Source organism: Sciurus vulgaris (genome assembly GCF_902686455.1).
Source record: "Sciurus vulgaris genome assembly, chromosome: 8".
Lineage (NCBI taxonomy): Eukaryota > Metazoa > Chordata > Mammalia > Rodentia > Sciuridae > Sciurus > Sciurus vulgaris.
The window spans coordinates 138196236-138217597 of NC_136468.1; the positions used below are offsets into that span (position 1 = coordinate 138196236).

At 45.8% G+C, this 21362-nt stretch overlaps 1 protein-coding gene across 1 annotated transcript in view; it reads left to right on the forward strand.

The window, feature by feature from the left end:
- The window catches only part of GCN1 (GCN1 activator of EIF2AK4), a 59845-nt gene that overhangs the window by 10040 nt on the left and 28443 nt on the right, over positions 1 to 21362 (forward strand). The window contains exons 6-28 of the mRNA XM_079151213.1: positions 2998 to 3096; positions 3185 to 3319; positions 4111 to 4179; positions 4310 to 4418; positions 5199 to 5273; positions 5514 to 5642; positions 6269 to 6319; positions 6630 to 6728; positions 6967 to 7140; positions 9225 to 9377; positions 11094 to 11186; positions 12678 to 12753; positions 12899 to 13058; positions 14284 to 14473; positions 14571 to 14695; positions 15491 to 15669; positions 15952 to 16045; positions 17199 to 17312; positions 17433 to 17631; positions 18500 to 18655; positions 19107 to 19285; positions 20336 to 20416; positions 20708 to 20851. Of these exons, the coding sequence (XP_079007339.1) occupies positions 2998 to 3096; positions 3185 to 3319; positions 4111 to 4179; positions 4310 to 4418; positions 5199 to 5273; positions 5514 to 5642; positions 6269 to 6319; positions 6630 to 6728; positions 6967 to 7140; positions 9225 to 9377; positions 11094 to 11186; positions 12678 to 12753; positions 12899 to 13058; positions 14284 to 14473; positions 14571 to 14695; positions 15491 to 15669; positions 15952 to 16045; positions 17199 to 17312; positions 17433 to 17631; positions 18500 to 18655; positions 19107 to 19285; positions 20336 to 20416; positions 20708 to 20851 (2883 nt within the window). The remainder of the gene's footprint in view (positions 1 to 2997; positions 3097 to 3184; positions 3320 to 4110; positions 4180 to 4309; positions 4419 to 5198; positions 5274 to 5513; positions 5643 to 6268; positions 6320 to 6629; positions 6729 to 6966; positions 7141 to 9224; positions 9378 to 11093; positions 11187 to 12677; positions 12754 to 12898; positions 13059 to 14283; positions 14474 to 14570; positions 14696 to 15490; positions 15670 to 15951; positions 16046 to 17198; positions 17313 to 17432; positions 17632 to 18499; positions 18656 to 19106; positions 19286 to 20335; positions 20417 to 20707; positions 20852 to 21362) is intronic.

Consider the following 21362-nt stretch of genomic DNA (forward strand, 5'->3'; position numbering starts at 1 on the left):
CCTTGGCAATTGGGCACAAGTGCAGCATGATCACATTCATCAATTCACAATACATTTTTGAGCTTTTCTGTGAGGCACAGAGAATACAGTGAATTATGCACAAGAGAAACAAAGTCCCTGCCTTCATGGCATGTACGGAAGATGTGACAAGCCAGAAGTGGGAAAGGCAGCCAGAAAGCAAACCCGGAAGTACAGTAGTGTAAACCTCTTTTCTTTCCCCCTGGATAATCATTCCTTTCCCTGTGTTTGGCTTTCGAAGAAACTGGCTAGTTTGAACTGGCTAGCGGACTGGAATTCTTCCCTACCTTTTGGTCCTTAAATTCTCTCCTCCCTGTCTTTGCTTGTTCTTTTCACATTCTCTACTTTTCGTTCCCATAAGTCTACTTAGTAGAGATGGCCTAATAGGCCAGGTGGGGAGTTTTTTTTTAATGAGTAGCTATGCTTAGTATATATCAGGAGAAATGGTTTATGGTTTAGTGAAAAGGAATCTGAGGATCTTGGTATGGATCTGATTTTTAGCCATGAGATTTGGCCAAGTCACTTAATTTCTGAGCCTATTTGCTCGTCTGCATAAAGGGAAAAAATAGTACCTACCCACACATCTCTGAGAGTTATTATTGCTGGGTATGGTGGCGCATATCTGTAATCCCTGCAACTGAGGAGACTGAGGCAGGAGGATTGCAAGTTCAACACTAGCCTGAACAACTTAGTGAAACCCTGTCTCAAAATAATGATGGAGAACTTAGCATGTGTGAGGTCCTGGGTTCAGTCACCAGCATTGCAAAAAAAAAAAAAAAAAAAAAAAAAAAAGAGTTACCAAGAGAGGCTCAGTTCAAGGCAAGTGAAATGGCCATAGAAACTGTAGAGTGCTCATCGGGTGGCTGTAAATGACAAAGCACCTCTCCAAGAAGCAGCAAGCAAATTGGATGGATGGATAGCATCATCCCTGGGAGCTTATCTAGTACCACACTTCTGGGGGCAGCCATGGAGTGTTCTTCAGTGATTAATTAATGATGAATTAAAACTCTGAAATCTCCCAGGAAGTGTACATGCTGTAATTGGTGTGATCTGGGACTCTCTTGAACCCCTTTAGTTGGAGGGTTCCTTTGTCACCAGAAGACATTCTTCTTATAAAGTGGTTCATCCTAGGTGAGCTCATGGCTTACCTCCAGTGAATTTTTATAACCTATATCTAAGGTAAGTCACCCAGCTTGTGGTTTAGTGAGTGGGAGGTCAGGCCTGGAGTGTTGTGGTCTGGGAGGAATGCATCAGGTATTTTTGTGGCTGCTTGGTTTTTCTGGGTTTTCCTTTGTTGGTTGCTGATGTTGATTATATATGTTGGGTTTCATTCTGTTGCTCAAGTATGTCTAGGGCTTCTCATGTGCTGGCATTGCTGTCAAAGCAAGCGCTAATGTGTGAACAAGAAGGCAGAGGAGCATCTTGCTTCCATGGAGATTACACTTTTTTTTTTTTTTAATATTTTTAGTTATAGACGGACACAATACCTTTATTTATTTTGTTATGTGGTGCTAAGGATGGAACCCAGTGCCTCACATGTGCTAGGCAAGCACTCTGCCACTGATCTACACTCAGCCCTAGAGCTTACACTCTTGTGGAGAAGGGAGACAATGCATAAGTCCACAAGTAAACTGTAGAACGTAATGAGTGCTGAGCAAAGCAGGGTGAGGGAATAGAGGGGTGGAAGGTGGTGGAAGGTGTCGTTTGAGCAAGGACCTGAAGGATATGGGAGGATTAGCCATACCCAGATCAAGGGTTAGAACATTCCAGGGAGAGGGAACAGCATTGTAGTTCTTTTTTTTTTTTTTTTTTTTTTTTAAGATGTTGATGGACATTTTATTTATTTGTTTATATGTGGTGCTGAGAATTGAACCCAATGCCTCACATGCTGGGCGAGTGCTCTACCACTGAGCCACAACCCCAGCCCATCAGTATAGTTCTGAATGTGATATCAGCAAGCTTAAAAAAATTTTATTACTAAAAGAAAAAGTTCAAAATCCAATAGGTGTAGAAGGATATATTGGTTGCCTTCCCACCCCTGTCCCTAGCTATCTTGGTTCCTTCCCTTACTAGTTTTTGTTAATATAGGTATTTTCTCTGTACATGTGACCAAACACTCTTAAATAAAATGGTAACATACTGTACATACTTTTCTTCTTTCTCTTTTTTAGTCTTAGAATTTGTCCCAGGGCAGCATATAGTTTGTCATTATGTAATGTATATACCTGGTCCTCTGTTGATAACTATTTATGTTGTTTATGATCTTTTATTGTTAGAGACAATGCTGTAGTGAGTAACTTGTGTGTGTGTCATTTTGTACATGGGCAAATGAAATTCAGCAGCTTTGATTTCACAAGTGTATCCCTTTTCTCAGGATGGCAAATCTCACTGCTCTCCAGTGACCTTGGGTGTCTTATGGCACATAAAGTCTGAGATTTTTTTAGTTGAGTACCTCTGTGTACCCTCTGGGTTGAATAGTGAGTGCTGTGTCATCTAGAATTAACTGTTTTGAGCTTTACTTTTGTATCCATAGTTGTTAGCATGGTGCCTGCCATTTGGTCATTGTATAGCAGGCATTTGTGAACTTAATGAAAGAAAGGGCAGATAAGAAGTATATGAAACAGGCCCCTGTTCTTTTCCTGCATAGCACCTATCTCACTGAAATTATGTATTCACTTGTGTCTTTATTCATTTAATATCTTTCTCTTCCTCTGTTCTGTTGTGTTCCCTGTGTGTCTTCATTGTCTGACTCAGAGTAGGCACTTAACAATATTTATTAAATAAGTGCTAGGATAATTAAAGGACAGGATTAAGAGTGGGGGTAAGGGAAGAGAATCAGGCTGGAGTTGAATGGAAGAGGCCTAGTAAAGATGAAACCAGGATCTGAAGGGCCTGATGAAGGTCTTCAGCAGGCTGTGAGGGCTACAGGACCCCCACTTCTTGTCACATCCTGACCCATGTCTTTCCCTGCCCTGGCAGGTGGAGGTTCAGTGCCTGCTCCTGCTGGAGGTGCTGGGTGGCTCTCACAAGCATGCTGTGGATGGTGCAGTGAAGAAACTCACCAAGCTATGGAAAGAGGTGACAGGGCTGGCAGGAGGTGGCTGGCAATGCTTCTTCCATGTCCTTGCTGCCATTTGAGACATCTGACTTCCGCTTTCCTCTTCAGAACCCTGGGCTGGTGGAACAGTACTTGTCAGCCATTCTTAGCCTAGAACCCAACCAGAACTATGCTGGCATGCTGGGGCTGCTAGTGCAGTTCTGCACAAGCCACAAGGAGATGGATGTGGTCAATCAGCACAAGGTAAGTGCCAGGAGCAGTGACAATGGGTCTGGTTTTGCCTTTGTGGCCTGAGCTGCTGGTCTCATCTCAAATTGTTGGTTTTCACACATGAGACCTCAGCCTTTTGCCATAATAATGAACTTCAGAGAATTGGATAGTTTTCCCTGCAGTCGGGCTTGTGATGAATCCTGGTGTAATTATTAGAATGATGGTTTGCTTGTTCGTGCAGGCATTTATTCCTCTCCATTGAGCTGTGGCCATGTGCCAGCACTGCCAGGTGCCGGGAATGCAGCAGGGAGTAAGGGAGCTATAATTCCTGCAGAACTGAATCTGAAAAGGATGGTCATCTAGTTAATTATTACTATGACAGGTGCTACCAAGGAAAGTGTGAGAAGCTGTGATAGCATCAGGGGAACCTGACTTGGGCCTTGGGTCAGGGAACACATCTCTGATGAAGGAACTTTGAGGGTGGAAGAGAACTTAGCAGGTGAAGAGGTGAGGAAGAGCTGAGAAGCCAGCTGGTGGGGGGAGCATGGAGGCCGATGCAGTTGGGAGTGGCAGGTGTGGGTGAGAGATGCAAGGTGCAGCTTCTGGGAGCAGGCAGGGCTTATAAGCTATGCCACAGTCTTTGGACTTTATCCCAAGGGCCATGGAAAGCCTCGGAGGGCTTCCAGATGGATTAGCATGATCAGTGTGCTTACCCCTGAGATTTTGGGGTATTGGCTTGTGTTCTTTGGGGGCTCCCACAAGAGAGACCTTGTAGGCCAGACACTTTAGAGGACCAGGGTCCATCCAAATCTTATGTCCTCTAGAGTGCCCTGCTGGATTTCTACGTGAAGAACATTCTGATGAGCAAAGTAAAGCCTCCAAAGTACCTGTTGGTGAGTGGGTGGTGCACCTTCCTTGCCTAGACAAACCTCAAGTCCTATTTTAAATTCTAGGACGCACCACTGCCCTTTATTCCCTGTCTATTCCATGCGAACTTGCTGCTTGACTCCTTTTTCTTTGTAGGATAACTGTGCCCCTTTGCTCCGATACATGTCTCACTCAGAGTTTAAGGATCTGATTCTGCCCACCATACAGAAGTCCTTACTGAGGAGTCCAGAGAATGTCATTGAAAGTAGGTTCCTGCCAAGCAGGTTGATGGGAGGGTTGAGTTGCTGCATCAGCTCTACTCTGATGATTGGCAGCAGGAGGCATGTGCGAGTTGGGAGTGGGAGATGTATTCACTCTTACCTCTTTGGGACCTTGGAAGAGAGATCAGTGATCCTCTACAGAATATGCTGAAAGTCATAGGCTTTCTTGTTAAAAGAACACACAAAAGTATATCCACTTAGAATGCTGCATATAATTTTAGTGATTTAAGATCATTCAGGTTGGGGCTGGGATTGTGGCTCAGTGATGGAGCACTTGTCTAGCATGTGTGAGGCACAGGGTTTGGTTCTCAGCATCATATATAAATAAATGAATAAAATAAAGGTCTGTCAACATCTAAAAAAAAGATCAGGTTAAGAACCTCTTCTGGGGCTGGGGATATAGCTCAGTCAGTAAAGTGCTTGCCTTTCAAGCACAAGGCTGTGGGTTCGATTCCCAGCACAGTATAGACTTAGTGTAAAAGTGACACTTGAAAAAATTAAGTGTGAGGGTTGAGTCTCTCCCTGTTTGTCTTGGTAACAGGTATTGGTAGAATGTTGAAGGGGTGATGGGATGGGGTAGTACATAACTTGTCAGCAGAGCTTTGATTCAAGGATGTGACCACTCTTTCACCCCTGTAGAGATGAAGGTGGTCATGTTTACATGTGGCTAGAAAGCAGACCTGGTGGCATTTGCTGGAGAGTAGAGAGTAGAGCACAGTCCTTGATCCTTCAGACTGACCTGAGAATGTTTTCTGTTCCCTTAGCCATCTCCAGTCTCCTGGCATCAGTGACACTTGACCTCAGCCAGTATGCCCTGGACATTGTGAAAGGCCTGGCTAGTGAGTAGCCTGACCCCTCACAGGCCCCTCAATGTGCCTTAGATTTTGGTTGTATTTGTTACATTTCTTGTTGAAAAGGGAGTAGAGGACAGCTCACATTAGAAATAAGACTTCAACCTCCTACATAAGTAGGGTTTCTTTCTCAAGATAATGAGTGAAGAGGGGGAGCCTGGGAAAAACAGACTGAAGTATGGATGTTCAGCTGCCTGCAGCCCTTCAGCAATGGCTCTGTGTGTCTAGATCAACTGAAATCCAACAGTCCCCGTCTGATGGATGAAGCTGTGTTGGCACTACGCAACCTGGCCCGCCAGTGCAGCGACTCCTCGGCCATGGAGGCCCTGACCAGGCACCTGTTTGCAATTCTTGGAGGTGAGCAGGCCCTCTTGGCCCTGGGAATGCCTGAAGTATGACCCCAGCATTCCCCGGGACCCCAGATCTGGTGGGGACTTGGTTCTGAGTCTGCTTGTGGCAGGACCATGTGGCCATGGGGATGCTAGAGTGTGTATGTGTGACCTGAACAGAAGCACACTCGAGGTGGTGTAGTTGGGGTGATCTCAGTGTTTTTGTTTTTAAGTAGATATTCTTCTATAGGTATTGCAGAAAAAACTAAAGGAAATATACCAAGATATTAATAATGGGGCTGGGGAGATAGCCCAGTTGGTAGAGTGCTTGTGTTGCAAGCTCAAGTCTCTGGGTTCGATCCCCAGCACCGCAAAAAAAAAAAAAAAAAAAAAGATATTAATAATGTCTTTGGGTAGTGGGAATGTGAGTAATTTAATAAATATTTTCCTTTATATTTTTTGTTTCTCAAATTGTTTTCTAAGAACAGTACTTTTTTAGTCCAAAGCTACTAAATGTTATTTTAAACCCAGTTTCACACCAGAAGGGCTCCTTCTGGAGTCTATAATGTATGATGGTCACCTCATGACTGCATTGGTCAACCCCTGGGGATATGTGGTTGATGTGAACTTGAACCGTTGCTTTTCTCCTCTCAGGCTCAGAAGGAAAGCTAACTATTGTAGCCCAGAAGATCAGCGTCCTCTCAGGTACAGGGCTTCTTGAGTCCAGGCCCTCGAAGTGTGGTGTGGTACTGGGTAAAGTTTAGCATATTCTTCCGGCGAGGCAAATCCCTCTTTGGATCCTGACATCTCTGGCTGTCCTGACGGGGCCAGCTTACCTCCCAAGATTGCTGCCTGGCCAGAGGCTTGTCTGCTATAAAACTCAACACTGTGAATTGAGGGAGGGTCAGTAATAGAGAAGAGGCGTGGCTTCTGCGGAACCCAGTGGCAGTGGCAGGAAGACTTGCCTGCTAGGGTTTTTGCAGATAGAGGACTGAGCAGGGACTCTTCCTTTCAGGGATTGGAAGTGTCAGTCATCATGTGGTATCTGGGCCTTTCGGTCAAGTTCTGAATGGGACTGTGGCTGAGCTGTTCATCCCGTTCCTCCAGCAGGAAGGTAATTCTATGCAGCATGGGGAGCATGGAGTCCTGACCCCTTCTCAGCTGTGCTTTTTCACATTGGAGCCTTCCTAACCTTCTTCTGAAGGCACACCTCCCTTGGTTAGCAGGACTGGGAATAGTCTGAAATGCCTCTGCTTCCTCCCCTTGATATTTGCTTGCTTGCTTTCTTGTGCTGCTTGCAGTGATTTGATGTGGTTATATCATACTAATGGGGAATTTGCTTCTTTCTCTAGTTCATGAAGGTACTTTGGTACATGCTGTCTCTGTCCTGGCTCTCTGGTGCAACCGGTTCACTACGGAAGTACCCAAGAAACTCACTGACTGGTTCAAGAAAGCTTTCAGCCTTAAAACTTCCACCTCTGCAGTGAGGCATGCCTACCTGCAGTGTATGTTGGCCTCCTTCCGAGGTAAGGTGCTGCCCGTAGTCAAGGCCTCCTGCATAGAGGTGACTGAATCTTCAGGGCATTATCACCATCCCAAGCTGACGATTCAGCTTATTTTGCATCATTTCCTCCTGAGCCTTCTGAACCTTTTGGTCATCTCTAAATCCAGAATCAGAGACCAGTCTTCACATTTCCTAGTTCCTCCCCTTATCAGACTTTCAAGTTCACAACTTTATTCTGAGAGGACCCATATTCAGAACCTGTCATGGCAATATCTGAGATCATGGAGGAATGATTATAAGACTGATTTAAAAGGTTCATTTTCATGTAAACTTTACTCTGGATCTATTAAAAATGACCACAGCTCACCCTTCAGTACTGTCATGGGCATCCAATCCACTTCTGTCCAAGCAGACCTAGAAGAAAATTGTGTAGGAGCTTGATCCACAAGCTAACAAACTCTAATGATGACTTATGTCTCTGAGATAGCCTTATATTTTTTAAATTAATTTTTTTATCTTTTGGTGGTAGGGATGCTGTACCACTGAACTACATCCTCAGCTCTTTTTATTTTTTATTTTGAGAAAGGATCTCATTAAATTGCTAAGGCTGGGCTTGAACTTGTGGTCCTTCTGCCTCAGCCTCCCTGTTGGGATTATAGGTGTGTACCACAGCACCCAACATAGGCTCATGTTTCTTTTAAATGATAAGTTTATTTTAAATTCATAATGAATTGTATTTAAAGAAACATCTAAGCAATTCCAGAGCCTCCCCTAGCGAGAGCATACCTTGTGTGAAATGTGTCTTGTCTGATGAACTTTGTATCCACACATCTCTTAATGATTAAAGAAGAATGTGACAGAAGAGATATTTGCACTTAGTTGAGAGCAGTAAATCTTTTCCTGAAACACACCTCTAAGCTCAGTCATAAATCATCGTCTGCAGTGGTTTATGAGGTTTATGCAAAGCCACAGATAAGTGCTGATTGAAGTCATAGATTCCCGTGGATGGCAGTGTACAATTAATACATTGTCAGCTACCTTAGAGATATAATGAACTCATATCCTTATATAAAAACACTTTGCGTATTTAGGTATCAGTTGCATTTTTGCTGTATTGATCAGCTTTGATTTTTGGTTGACTTGTAGATGGCAGAGACTTGGTTTAACCTTGTCTCTTTAGCTCGAGTTAGTTCTGCAAGTAAACGTAGGACTGGGGATATAGCTTAGTGGTTGAGCACTTGCCTAGCATGCGAGAGGTCCTGGGTTTAATCCTCAGCCTACAAATAAATAAACAATATAAATCATTAGAATAATCATTTTTTGGATTCATATGCATGATATTATTATAATAGTAATACCATGACACGTTCTGACGTACCCAGCTAGTACATCATAAAAACATGAATTTAACTATAGTTCGAATTGACTTTTAAAAAAATGTGTTTATAGATCAGCAGATTAATTCTAGTTTTTCTAGTTTTGGGATTTGGATCCACAGGTCATTTGGTATAGGGGAAGAACACCAGACAAGAATTGATAGACTTGAAGTTAGTGGTGGCTCTGTGTCAACCAGTTGTATGACCTTGGCCAACTCACTTAACCTGTTTTCAAATCCATCAGATAGCTGGATAGTTGGATCAATAAGGATCCTTCTTCCTCTAATTTTATGTTATAAGTTTGAAATGAGCTCAGATTCAAACTCCAGTTGTTTGTGATATTGGTTTTTTTTTTTTTTTGGCAGTACTGGTCCAGTTCTTTGAAATATTTGAAAAATTTCCCCCGTCTGCTCCCCCAGTGCTAGGGATTGAACCCAGGGTTGATTTTACTACTGAACTATATCCCTGGCCCTTTTTATATTTTATTTTGAGATAGTGTCTTGCTCAATTGCTAAGGCTGGCCTTGAACTTGCAATACTCCTTCCTGTATCAGCCTTCTGAGTTGCTGGTATTGCAGGTGTGTACCACCACGCCCAGCTAGATATTTGACAAACTGATTGAAGGGTTTTAGTCATCAGTCCTACACCTGGGTGGATAACTCCTTTTTCAAGTGATCTTGTCAGCCTGGAAGGTCAGGATGGTCCTTAAAGTGCATGTCCTCTCTTCACAGGTGACACATTGTTGCAGGCCCTGGACTTACTGCCCCTGCTCATCCAGACAGTGGAGAAGGCAGCCTCCCAGAGCACTCAGGTTCTGACAGTTGCTGAAGGTGCTGCCGCAGCCTTGTTACTATCAAAGCTTTCAGTGGCTGACTCACAGGCTGGTAAGGGTCCAGAGATGTCCAGACTCTTTCAGAGTCCTTGAAACGAGTGCCTTGATGTTTAGGATCAGCTCATCAGCTGATCAGCGGCAGGGCTGCTTGCAGTGTGCAGGGATGAGCCTCAGGGTTGCACTGGGCAATGGGAATGCAGCCAGGGGACTCTGTCACTGTTCTGCTTCACTCTGGGACGTGGGTTTGCAGACAATGCCCGGAATGACCTGCTTAGTATTGGTCTTACCTTCTTTTATATTCATTGGGTACAAAATTCTTAAACTATGGAAGTGTATAATGTGAAAAGTTCCCCTGTAGCCTTTCTTCCAGCCACTGTTTCTCCCTTTGGACAGCATTACCAGTTTTGTGTCCAGATAGGGTCAATGTGTAATGAAACATGCTAACTGACTTACGATATGCACCACATTATATACAGAGCATATCTTCTAAATGATTCCAAATCAGAAGAACAAAAGAGTGTTCTCATTCTTTTTTTGTGGCTTCCTAGTTTTCCATGCTTACTTTTTTTTTTTCCCCCAGTACTGGGGATTGCACCCAGGGCTTCATGCATACTAGGCAGGTACTTTTCCACTGAACTACCTCCCAGCCTATATTCCATGCTTTCTTTAGTCCACCTCTATGTTAGCTTTCCATTCCTGTGACGAAATACCTGAGAAAATCAGCTTAAAGGAGGGAAGATTTATTATGGCTTACAATTTTGGAGGTTTCAGTCCATGGTTGGTTGACCTGTTGCTTTTGGGCCTGTGGTGAGACAGTTGACATTATGGCGGGGAGCAAAGCTCATGTGTAGAGCAAAGCTGCTTACCTCAAAGTAGCCAGGAAACAAAGAAGGGATAGAGGAGGGCCAGGGTCTCAATATCTCCTTAAAGGGCATGTCCCCAGTTACCTAACTGACTTCCACTGTGTCTCACCTCCTAAAGGTTCCATCATCTCCCAGTAGTACCACAGGCTGGGGACCTGGCCTCTAACTAACACGTGAGCATTTGAGAAACACTCCAGATCCAAACTGTAGCAACCTGCCATTCTGTATGCACATACCTGATCTTGTTCCTGTGCTGAGAAATGGAGTTCAGCTCTCTTCATGTACTATTATTGTGTGTCCACTGTGTGTACCAAGGCTCTGGGCTACCTGGTGGATGCAAAGATGAACATGACCTCGTTTCTGCAAATTTCAGGGTGCTCAACTATATAACAGGAGCAGGAAGATGTAAAAATACCTCTGTAGTTTAACTCAATATGTAGCATTAGAGCAATTTTGAAGGAGAGATTGCTTTTAATTTAGGAGGTGGGTGTTGGGAAATCCTTCAGAAAAAGGAAGCATTTGAACTAGAGCCCTGACGGCTTGGAGTGATTTCACTCTCAAGAGGGTATGGCCATGTGGAAGTCAAAACAACCCCAGTCAAGGAAGGGCAGGGAAAGCCACAACATGTGAAACACAAGTATTCCAGCTTGGTGCCTGGGTAGGTGGAATTCCAGACAAGAAACAGCTAGCTCTGGCTTCCATGGGCAGCAGAGAACCACTGAAGTCCATCATACAGGAAGCAATGCCAGGAGGACTGAGGTTAGTTCTCAGAACAGTAGAGTCTAGGAATGATTCACCCCAGTTAGGGTCCTTCACAGAGCCTCCCCAGCAGCTTCAGAATGGAAGAGCCCAATCCTGGGGAATATGGTGCATTGCATTATGGGGTGACTGTTGGTTTTTTACAGAGGCCAAACTGAGCAGTTTTTGGCAGCTGGTTGTGGATGAGAAGAAGCAGATTTTCACATCTGAGAAATTCCTGCTCATGGCTTCTGAGGATGGTGAGTTTACTTGGAGCCAGATCTCTTAGTGGGTCTTCAGAGAGGATACTTCCCTGACCACTTGTTCGGCCCGTCAGCTCTGCAAAAACCTAGATTAGAGCAATATGGTCAACAGCTTTGACTGTGGTTGGAATGAGTTCATTCCTGTAGGGAGTGTCAGCCTTGGAAAGTGGGGGACTTTGGTGAATTGTGGAGAAATAGCAATGCTTGTGGAACTGGGATATTAACTGTAATTATAGCTGATTGGGTAATTGGTGCTGTCTCAAGTTATGTTAAAAGGAGCTGAGAAGCTCTGGTGGAGGGTGCAGGCTGTACTCCCCCACCAGGAGACACAGAAACTACTGGTTTCTATCCTTGCAGAAAAGGAACAGTTGATCTCTAAATGTATGTGGAAAATTCTAGGTCGCCTTAGAGGAGTCTACCACTAATTAGTGATTTGAAAAATCTTTTGACTCACAAATCACAACAACCTATTAATGAGGTACAACTATTAGTCACTTTCTGGCTTTAAAAAATTTTAGTTTGTTTTTGATTAGACAGTATATTCATATAATTCAAAAATAAAAGACAGAATAAGAGGTCTGCACTGAAAATTATACCCCTGCTTAGATCTTTGTGCTACTCACTTCTCCTGGCCATAGATAACCAATGTTATTAGTTGCTTTTGTGTCCTTGGTATTTTGTAAATACACAAGTGAATAACTCTATATGCTAGTTCTCTATTTCTTTTACATAAATGCTAGTCTGCCTGCTGTATACACTCTGCATCCTAGGCTTGGAAATTAGTCCATGTCCAGTGTCCAGTGTATAATCAGCATTCTCATTCTTTTTTAGAACTGCATAGTAAATTTATTTATTTATCTTTTTTTTTTGGTACCAGGAATTGAACCCAGAGGTGCTTAACCACTGAGCAACATCCCCAGCCTTTTTCATATTTTATTTAGAGATAGAGTTTCAACTGAATTGCTTAGGGCCTTGCTAAGTTGCTGAGACATTTTTTTGAGGTAGTGGAGATTGAACTCAGAGGCACTTGACCACTGAGCCCTATTTAGTTTTTTATTTAGAGACAGGATCTCACTGAGTTGCTTAGCACCTTGCTTTTGCTGAGGCTCACTTTGAACTGGCGGTCCTCCTGCCTCAGCCTCCTGAGCCACTGGGATTACAGGCATGTGCCACTATGCCCAACCTGAGGCCAGTTTTGAATTTGCAATCCTCTTGCCTCAGCATCCTGAGCTGCTGGGATTACAGGTGTGTACCACTGCACTCATAATTTTGAGTTACTGAAAAAAGTGTATTTTCCATATTCCAAAATGCAAATGGAATTTCCATATTCCATAACAAGCAAACAGAAGGAAATAAAAATGAGCTATAATTTTACATCCAGTGATAATCACATTTACATTTTGGTGTTAATTTTTCAGTTCTTTTTGAATGCATATATGCATACGTGTATACACATGCCTGTTTTAAAAACTATTTCTTCTGTTTCAGCCCTGTGTACTGTGTTGCATTTGACAGAGAGACTTTTCCTTGATCACCCACATAGACTCACCGGCAACAAAGTTCAGTACGTGAGGCTTACTTACCTTGTCCTGTGGGCCAAACAAGGCAAACCTTGGCAGGAGTCTGACAAGTGGGGTGTGTGAGAGGGTTGGCTATAGAAAACCCTGCCCCCTAGCCTCCCTCAGAACCATCTGCCCCTTTGCTTGCAGGCAGTACCACCGGGCCCTGGTGGCGGTACTCCTGAGCCGCACCTGGCACGTCCGCAGGCAGGCTCAGCAGACAGTTCGGAAGCTGCTGTCCTCTCTTGGGGGCTTTAAGCTGGCCTACGGACTCCTGGAGGAGCTGAAGGCTGTCCTTAGTTCTCATAAGGTGAGGACATATGGACCCTGGAATTGGGCCACTTGAACCCATACAGCCAACCCTGCTTATGCCCTGGGATTTTGACTGGGCAATTTCTGGGCTGTTCTCTCACTCAGGTCCTGTGTGATGCCAGAACCTTCTGTCCTGTCCCCAAGCTTCTGGTAACATCTTTGAATTTCTTTTTCTTTTCAGATTCTCTTTTCTTTCCCTTCCCATGTCTTCCCCCACCTACTGGGGATTGAACCCAAGGGTATTCTACCCGTGAGCTACATCCTCAACCCTTTTATTTAATTATTTATTTTTATTTTTGAGGCTGGGCCTTGCTGAGTTGCTAAGACTGGCCTCAAACTTGGCAATCCTCCTGCCTCAGCCTACCAAACTGCTGGAATTAGAGGTGTGGACCCCGTGCCTGGTCCCATGCCTTTCTTTTCCCTGTGATGTTGAGAATTGAACTCAGAGTCTTAATACATGCTGGGCAAGTGCTCTACCCACTGAGCTACATCCCCAGTCTCCTATCCCTTTTTTTTTTCCCCAGCCCTTTAAAATTTTTTTAATTTGGGGACCAGTTTTGCTAAGTTGCCCAGAATGGCCTTGAACTTGTGATCCTCCTGCCTCAGCCTCCCAAGTAGTTGGGATTATAGGTGTGTGCTGCTGTTACCAGCTTTCTTCTTGCCTTTTGACATGCAGCTCCGTCTTTTTCTCTTTGGATATTTTCTCCTTTATGCTTTTAAAGCTCTTAATTTTTAAAGCATTTTCTACCCATTCTTTGTTTTGATTTTTCACGGTACCTATGAATGCAGGTGGGATTAATAATCCTTGTTTTGTATGAGCTCTCCAGGGTTCCAGGAGCTGAAATGATCTGCCTGGTTCTTCCAGCCAGTGAGAGGATGACCTCTTTGGGGGAGACTCCAAGGGCCTGGCTCCTGTTCTTTATGCTGTGCTTCACTGCTTTCCTCCGTAAACTCGTTGGAGGCATGTGGGCAGTCTTATGCCAGGTGTCCTGGACTAATTTTCATTTTCTTCTCTTTCTGAAGACTTTAGGTGCTTTATCTTTTCAGGCACATCTCACAGCTGAAAGTTCCAGTGCAAGAAGCTGGGCATCAGTCCCCACTCCAGCAGGGACCCCAGAGAACAATAGGAGTGAGAGGCATGGTGTCCCTGGCATATTGTCTCCTGGATGCCAGGCCTGCACAGGGTTCTGAGCAGTGGGGACTCACATGTTGTCTCCACACAGGTGCTGCCCTTGGAGGCTCTGGTGACCGATGCTGGGGAAGTGACTGAGATGGGAAAGGCCTATGTGCCTCCACGGGTCCTGCAGGAGGCTCTGTGTGTCATTTCTGGTGTGCCAGGGCTTGAGGGTGACATCTCTAACACTGAGCAGTTGGCCCGGGAGATGCTGATCATCTCCCACCACCCATCCTTAGGTCTGTGGCCATGGTTGGTATTGGAGAGGTAGGGGCTCTGTTGGGCAGGGTGAGAGCAGTCTGGGCAGAAAGCTTCAAAGAGCCCTGTCCCTTTCAGTGGCAGTGCAGTCTGGACTCTGGCCAGCACTTCTTGCCAGGATGAAGATCGACCCTGAAGCCTTCATCACCAGGCACCTAGACCAGATCATTCCCAGGATCACCACACAGAGTCCCCTGAACCAGGTGACGCATGCATGAACTGTTTCTAGCCTCACGTTGGAGATTGGGGATGAACTCCCCTTCTGTGGTGCAAGAAAGGAGGGCTCAAAGAAACAAGAGGAGTAGTGAATTGTGGGCTTGGACTCTTGGTTGTACGTTTCAGAAAATGCAAATTGGTTTAAGCAGAAAGGGGGACTTACTGTTTCATATATTTGCACACTCCAAGGATGTGACTAACTTGCTACAGGGACTCAGCTGGTACCATGGGGATGGTGTAGGTGTTGTGTCTCTTACCTCTGATCCATCTATGTCTCTTAGCTCTGCTTTCTATGCTGTGAACTCCATTCTCAGTTTTTCCTTCTGTGGTGGCAAAAGAGCTAGTCCCAGATTTACTCCTTGTCCCCTGTTAGCTCCAGGGGGAAAAACATGCCTTTTCCAGTAATGTCAGCTAGCACAGGTCTCATTGCCTCCTGTGCATCTGGCTTGGGTCTTGTGCTCATTCTGGAGCCTGTCTTTCTGGTCTGGGTCATGTTCCTACCTCTGGAAAGGGTGAGGGCAGCTCCACCTGGTCCATGAAGATTCAGAATGTGAAAAATTTGTGTCCCCCAGGGTTAGACTGTTAGTCTGCTCTTACCTGAGTAAGGGGTAAATGCTTGCTGAGTAAGGCAGGCACTAATGATAGGCATCTGCTTTGGTGGGCCATGCTCAGAAAGAATAAAGCAGTGGCAAGAAGAAAGGGAGCCAACTGCCAGGGGTACGTAAGCATGGCAGGACCCCGCTCTGATGCCAGCTCTGACTGTGACTGTATCTGTCCTTCAGTCTTCCATGAATGCCATGGGTTCCCTTTCTATCCTGTCCCCGGACCGGGTCCTCCCGCAGCTTATCGGCACCATCACAGCCTCTGTGCAGAACCCTGCATTACGCCTGGTGACACGGGAAGAGTTTGCCATCATGCAGACCCCTGCTGGGGAGCTGTACGACAAATCCATCATCCAGAGGTGAGCTACACTTGTGGGCTCAATTGCTTTTCACCCAAGCCCTAGTTTTCTTGTCTGTATTGTGGAGATGCCACTTCCTTTGTGGGGTCATTGTGAGGAACAAATGAAAACCATCAGGCAAAAATCTGCTGTATTCCAGGTCTGGCACTTAGGCCTTGGATACCAGAGTGCTTCTAATATCTGGTGCTGTCTTGGCACACAGTACCTGGGATTGCATGGCTGGCAGGAGGCTGAAGGGACTGGCGGCTCTTTTGAGCTGGCTTATTACCTCTCTTGTTTCAGTGCCCAGCAGGACAGCATTAAAAAAGCCAACATGAAGCGAGAGAACAAAGCTTACTCCTTCAAGGAGCAGATCATTGAGCTGGAGCTGAAGGAGGTGAGTCCAGCGAGGCACCTCAGTGTGGCTGCTGAGCTTGATGGCCTCAGTCTGCTGGCTCTCTCTGCTGCATATAGACTGTTCCCCTAGATCATCCCTCAGGCTCATGGCACACTCCCTCCTGGTTCTCTGGCCACACTGTATTTGCCCTCCTCTGCAGCTTCTTCTGCCTCCCACTCAGAAAACATGTTAGTTTATCACCTTGTTCTGTGAAGGCTGGATCCTGTCTTGAGCCCTGACAGCAGGCACAGGGCCTGTTCGGTGGAACCTCTGTGGAGTCCTGGTTGATTGGCACATTCAGTTTTTAACAGCTGGTTCTGATGGGAACAGAGTGCACAGGGCCCTCACCTGCCTCAGACTGTGCTTTGCCCACAGTCTTGTAGGCTGTGCTTTTTAATCTTTCGTGTATCAGTCCACCTGGGCCCTTCTCAGGGAGCCCACCCCCACCCTGACCTCAGTCCACCTACCTGTGGTAGGCCCTGCCCTCTTCACAGTTTACATCAGACTCAGTTCTTTCTCGTGCTGCACAGGCATCTTGTATATATATTTGTTCACTTGTTTCTCATCTGCCTTCACCTGCTAGATTGTGAGCTCCATGAGGTCAGGGACTTCATCTCTTGCCCCCTGGTGGCCCTAGCAGTGCCTGGCATGATGTAGGTGCTCACTAAATACTTGCTGAAAGAGTGGGAGATTTCTCTGGCTTGTCATCTCTAGCCACCTGAGTGGCTTTGTCCAGGCTTCAGTTTATGCTCTGGGAGAGCTGCTGTTGGCACAGTCTGGGCCCAAAGGGAGGCTAAAGTTTTGAATCTAAAGCCATGTGGTCATCAGAATTGACTTTGGAGTACATTGGGGGACCTTTTATTTCTTTATTATATCAGAAGTCCTCCTTGCCTTTTTTAGCAGAGAATCCAGTTTCAAAACAAAACAAAAAAAACAACAAAACTGCTTCTCTACTGCTGTTTCCATTCTGTAAACATCAAATGACTGTCGACTTTTTAGGGTGTGAGGGAGGCTGCATGGTGGGCTCCGGGGCTCCAGTCATAGACATGGAGCTGACCTAGTGTTCTCTGTGGAAGCAAGCTTGCCTTCCTCTGGTAGGGAGGCAGGTCTGTTCCCTGGAGATGGAATTGGTTTGCTAACCCTGACCCTTCAGGAGATAAAGAAGAAGAAAGGCATAAAAGAGGAGGTGCAGCTGACTAGCAAACAGAAGGAGATGCTGCAGGCCCAGCTAGACAAGGAGGCACAGATCCGGAGGCGGCTGCAGGACGTAAGTGGCTGCCACCACCACAGGCCCATGCCAGGAGGGTGCTGGGCAGCCCAGGCCCATTCCTTGCTGTCCCCCAGTGGGGCCTTGCTGACCTGCCATCCCGGGTTACTCTGCTTGCAGCTGGACGGGGAGCTGGAGGCAGCGCTGGGACTGCTGGACACCATCCTGGCCAAGAACCCGTCTGGCCTGACCCAGTACATTCCTGTTTTGGTTGACTCTTTCCTGCCCTTGCTGAAATCTCCCCTGGCTGCTCCCAGGATCAAGAACCCCTTCCTATCCTTGGCTGCCTGTGTCATGCCCCCTAGGCTCAAGGCTTTGGGTTAGTCCTTGTTTGCTGGCTATGGGATAGCCCAGCAGTTTGGGAGGAGGGCTGGGGATGCCCCCAGGTGCTTGTGGGGAAATGTCTGGTGACCTACGCTGCTGAATTTTGTTTCCCCGTGGAATCTGCCTATGGATCCTCAAACTGGGTTATGTTTAGGAGTGACAATGCCTTCTCCTCACTCTCAGGACCAGGTTTTAGAGGCTGGTCTGCACCTCATCTTCCTGTAGGAGTTTTAAAACTATGAAATCAGATGTTCAGTGGCAGTGAGGATGGTTTGGTACAATGTGGCCAGTCAGTGCAACTCAGAGCTTCTGAGCAGCTGTGTGTCAGTAGTGATCAGGGATCCCTGTTACCTTTAGCTTTCTGTTAGCTCTGAAGAAACAAAGACCAGATAGGGTGACTGGGAATTATGGTGCCTTACTTTAATGGGTTGTTTACTGACCTTAAGCAGACTTCTTTCCTAACTTAAAGGGGATGTTCCCATGGGTGAGGATTAAATTCCCATGGGATTTACGGATTTTCTGAGTGGAAAAGTTCATTGGTGCATATGGAACCTGCCAAAAGCATCACCTGGAAGGCTGGGCTTGTTGCATAGAAGGTGGTGGCCCAATGTGACTGAGTTTTACTCTTGGCTAAACAGTTCTTGTTCACACCCCGTCTCAGCACATTTAGAATTTCTGTAGTGTCAGAAGGGCAGCTCCTTGCCTACCTGTTTATCCTCTGGCACTGTCAGAAAGATCAAATGAGAAATTAGGTTGAAGATATTTGTGTGAAAAGAAGAGCTTATTAATTCAGAGGGAAGAGGTGTTTCTGCTCTGGGTCCCTTGTTTGTGCCAGGGACAGATGCTGGGTCTCTTCTTCGTAGGCACTTTGGTGAGCCATGTGACTCTGCGCCTGCTGAAGCCAGAGTGTGCTCTGGATAAGTCCTGGTGCCAGGAAGAGCTGTCAGTGGCTGTGAAGAGGGCTGTGACACTGCTGCATGTCCACACCATCACCAGCAGGGTGGGCAAGGGTGAGCCAGGTAAGGGATGACATGGGATCCAGGGCTTTCAGCAGTGTGAGCTGTTATGGGGAAGGCTACAGTAGCTATGGCAATGTCACCCAGGCTTCCTGAGACTGTGGCCTTGGGTGAGTCTTCCTAGCCTTGATTTCCTCATGTGAAAAATGGGGGGTTGGACTAGTTGGAGGATTTCAAAGTCCAGTCCTGGTACTCTGTGAGTCTTTGTGAACCTGTTGAGAGTTTACTTTGGCATCTGCTTCTCTGTTCATTCTCACATTCTGGAACCAGGTAGTATTTGGGATAGCAGTAAGACTGGCTTTAGTGCTGGGCTGCCAGCCACCATCCCTGTTGTATGCAGGCATCAGGTAGGCCTCCAGCTGTCCCCTGCCCCTCTGTCCTGAGGCTGCACAGGCAACAGTGGCCTGCCCTGGCCTGCCCACAGGCTCATCCTGTCTGCTGCTTGCTCTGGCAGATGCTGCACCCTTATCCGCACCAGCCTTCTCCTTGGTCTTCCCGTTGTTGAAAATGGTGCTGACTGAGATGCCCCGCCACAGCGAGGAGGATGAGGAGCGGATGGCCCAGATTCTGCAGATCCTCACTGTCCACGCCCAGCTGAGGGCCTCACCTAGTACAACTGGGCGTGTGGATGAGGTGGGCAGGGAGCTATATCTCCCCTTAGTTTGAGGGGCTTTCTCAGGGGGAGGTGCTTGTGACCCCTCCTGACCCATGAACAGTTCTGATGGAAAAGAACAGGACATTGTTTATACTTACAGCAACCACATATATAATGTGGTGGGCTTTTTAACACAAAAATAGGCTACTTCTGGGCCTAATGACTCTGGGTTTCTATCTATGTCAGGGTGTACAGACCTACTGTGTTGATTTTATGGACTATATAAGACCATGTGTTATACACACATCATGTTTTATTTAACTCATTGATAGATATTTCAAAGTCTTATTTTGAGCAGCACTGTGATGTATATACATGTATATACTCTGGTACAACCAATGTGAGCATCTTTGTAGTACATATATTGGATGTATATATAGTACATATATTAGAGTCACTGGGATACATAATGTGTTTTGATGACCCTCTCACTGAGGGTTTCCTTTTCTGGGTTCAGTGGTGTGTGCCTGTAATTGCAGCAGCTGGGAAGGCTGAAGCCGAAGGATCACAAGTTGGAGGCCAGCCTTAGCAACTTAATGAGACCCTGTCTCATGATAAAAAATAGAAAAGGTTTGGGATGTAACTCAGTGGTAAAGTGCCCCTGACTTCAATTCCTACTACCAATAAATAAATAAAGCAAGAAATAAAGAGTGAATTTCGTTTTCTCCAAACCTAACTGAACCTCAGGTAGCATGAATATTGCTAATGATGGGTGATGTATTTTGTTTTGTTTCTTTACTTGTAAAGTTGTAAGTTCTTCATATGTGTATGGTTCGTCTGTATTTCACAGTCTGTGAATTTCTCAAAAGTTTCAGAATTTATTCATATTTAATTCCTGAGGATCATGGTTGACTGGGGTTAGTACCTGTGGAGTTTGTTGTAAACCTAATGCGGTTTCTACAGTATAGTCAGTTGTAGGACCCAGAATGTTCTTCTGTGGGTGAGAGGATGCCATTGATTGGCCACCAAGGTTTGGTCATGGACCTTCCCCACAGCCTCGCCCTGACTCATATGCTATTCTCTTCCAGAATGGCCCAGAGTTGTTGCCTCGTGTGGCCATGCTGCGTCTTCTGACTTGGGTGATCGGGACCGGCTCACCCCACCTGCAGGTAATCTGCTTTCCTTTGGCTGATGCTGGGACTCAGTTTGTGACCCTGACTTCAGGTCTCAGCTTGAATGGTCAATTCAGTTCTCTCAGCCCTCACTTTTGGGCTTGCGCAAAGCCAGCCTGACTTTCTCAACTAGCAAGGGGTTTCTCTTGAATCCTGCCACTGGCCTGGTGCCTGAGGTCTTGGGTGGGTGTTCTCAGTTCAAAGCCCTCTCTGGGCCCCTCAGCCTGTTGCCTGACCCCCTAGAAGTAAATGATTTGTTGAACTGAACCAGTGGGTTGATATCCTTAGGTGCTGGCCTCAGACACCCTGACCACCCTGTGTGCCAGCAGCAGTGGTGAAGATGGCTGTGCCTTTGCAGAGCAGGAAGAGGTGGATGTGCTACTTTGTGCCTTGCAGTCCCCGTGTGCCAGTGTGCGGGAGACTGCACTCCGGGTATGTGCCCCTTCAAGGGGCTACTACAAAATCCCTTGTCCCTTTTCAAGTGTTTGAACTATAAGATAGATAGGCTTTGGAGAGAATGCTTTCTCAAATGGCTATAGGAGAGGCAGTTGAGGGTGTGTTTAGGGTGCTTCTGAAAATTGAAGAGCTAGGCAGTTGTGATGTGTCACTGTCCATTTTTTCTTTACCTTGGAAGACTTCACTTAATTTTGAAGCTAGAATGTGAATCCTGGTGTGGTTAAAGGCAGCCTTAGTGCATTTCCTCAACCCACTGCCTGTACTGTGGCTTTTGAACCACAACTAAAGAATTCCCTTGGAAAGATGAAACTGCTTCCCAGATGCTGATCTGGAGTCTCCTACTTTTTATGTGACACCATTTCACTAGCACTTGGCAAAACGTGAAAACAATAGCAGTGTGGTAAAATTTTTTAAAAAATTCAATTAACAAAGGGGATAGACTTTTTTCCTGAGCTTAATCTGTTTTTCTTTTTAAAATTTAGAGTTA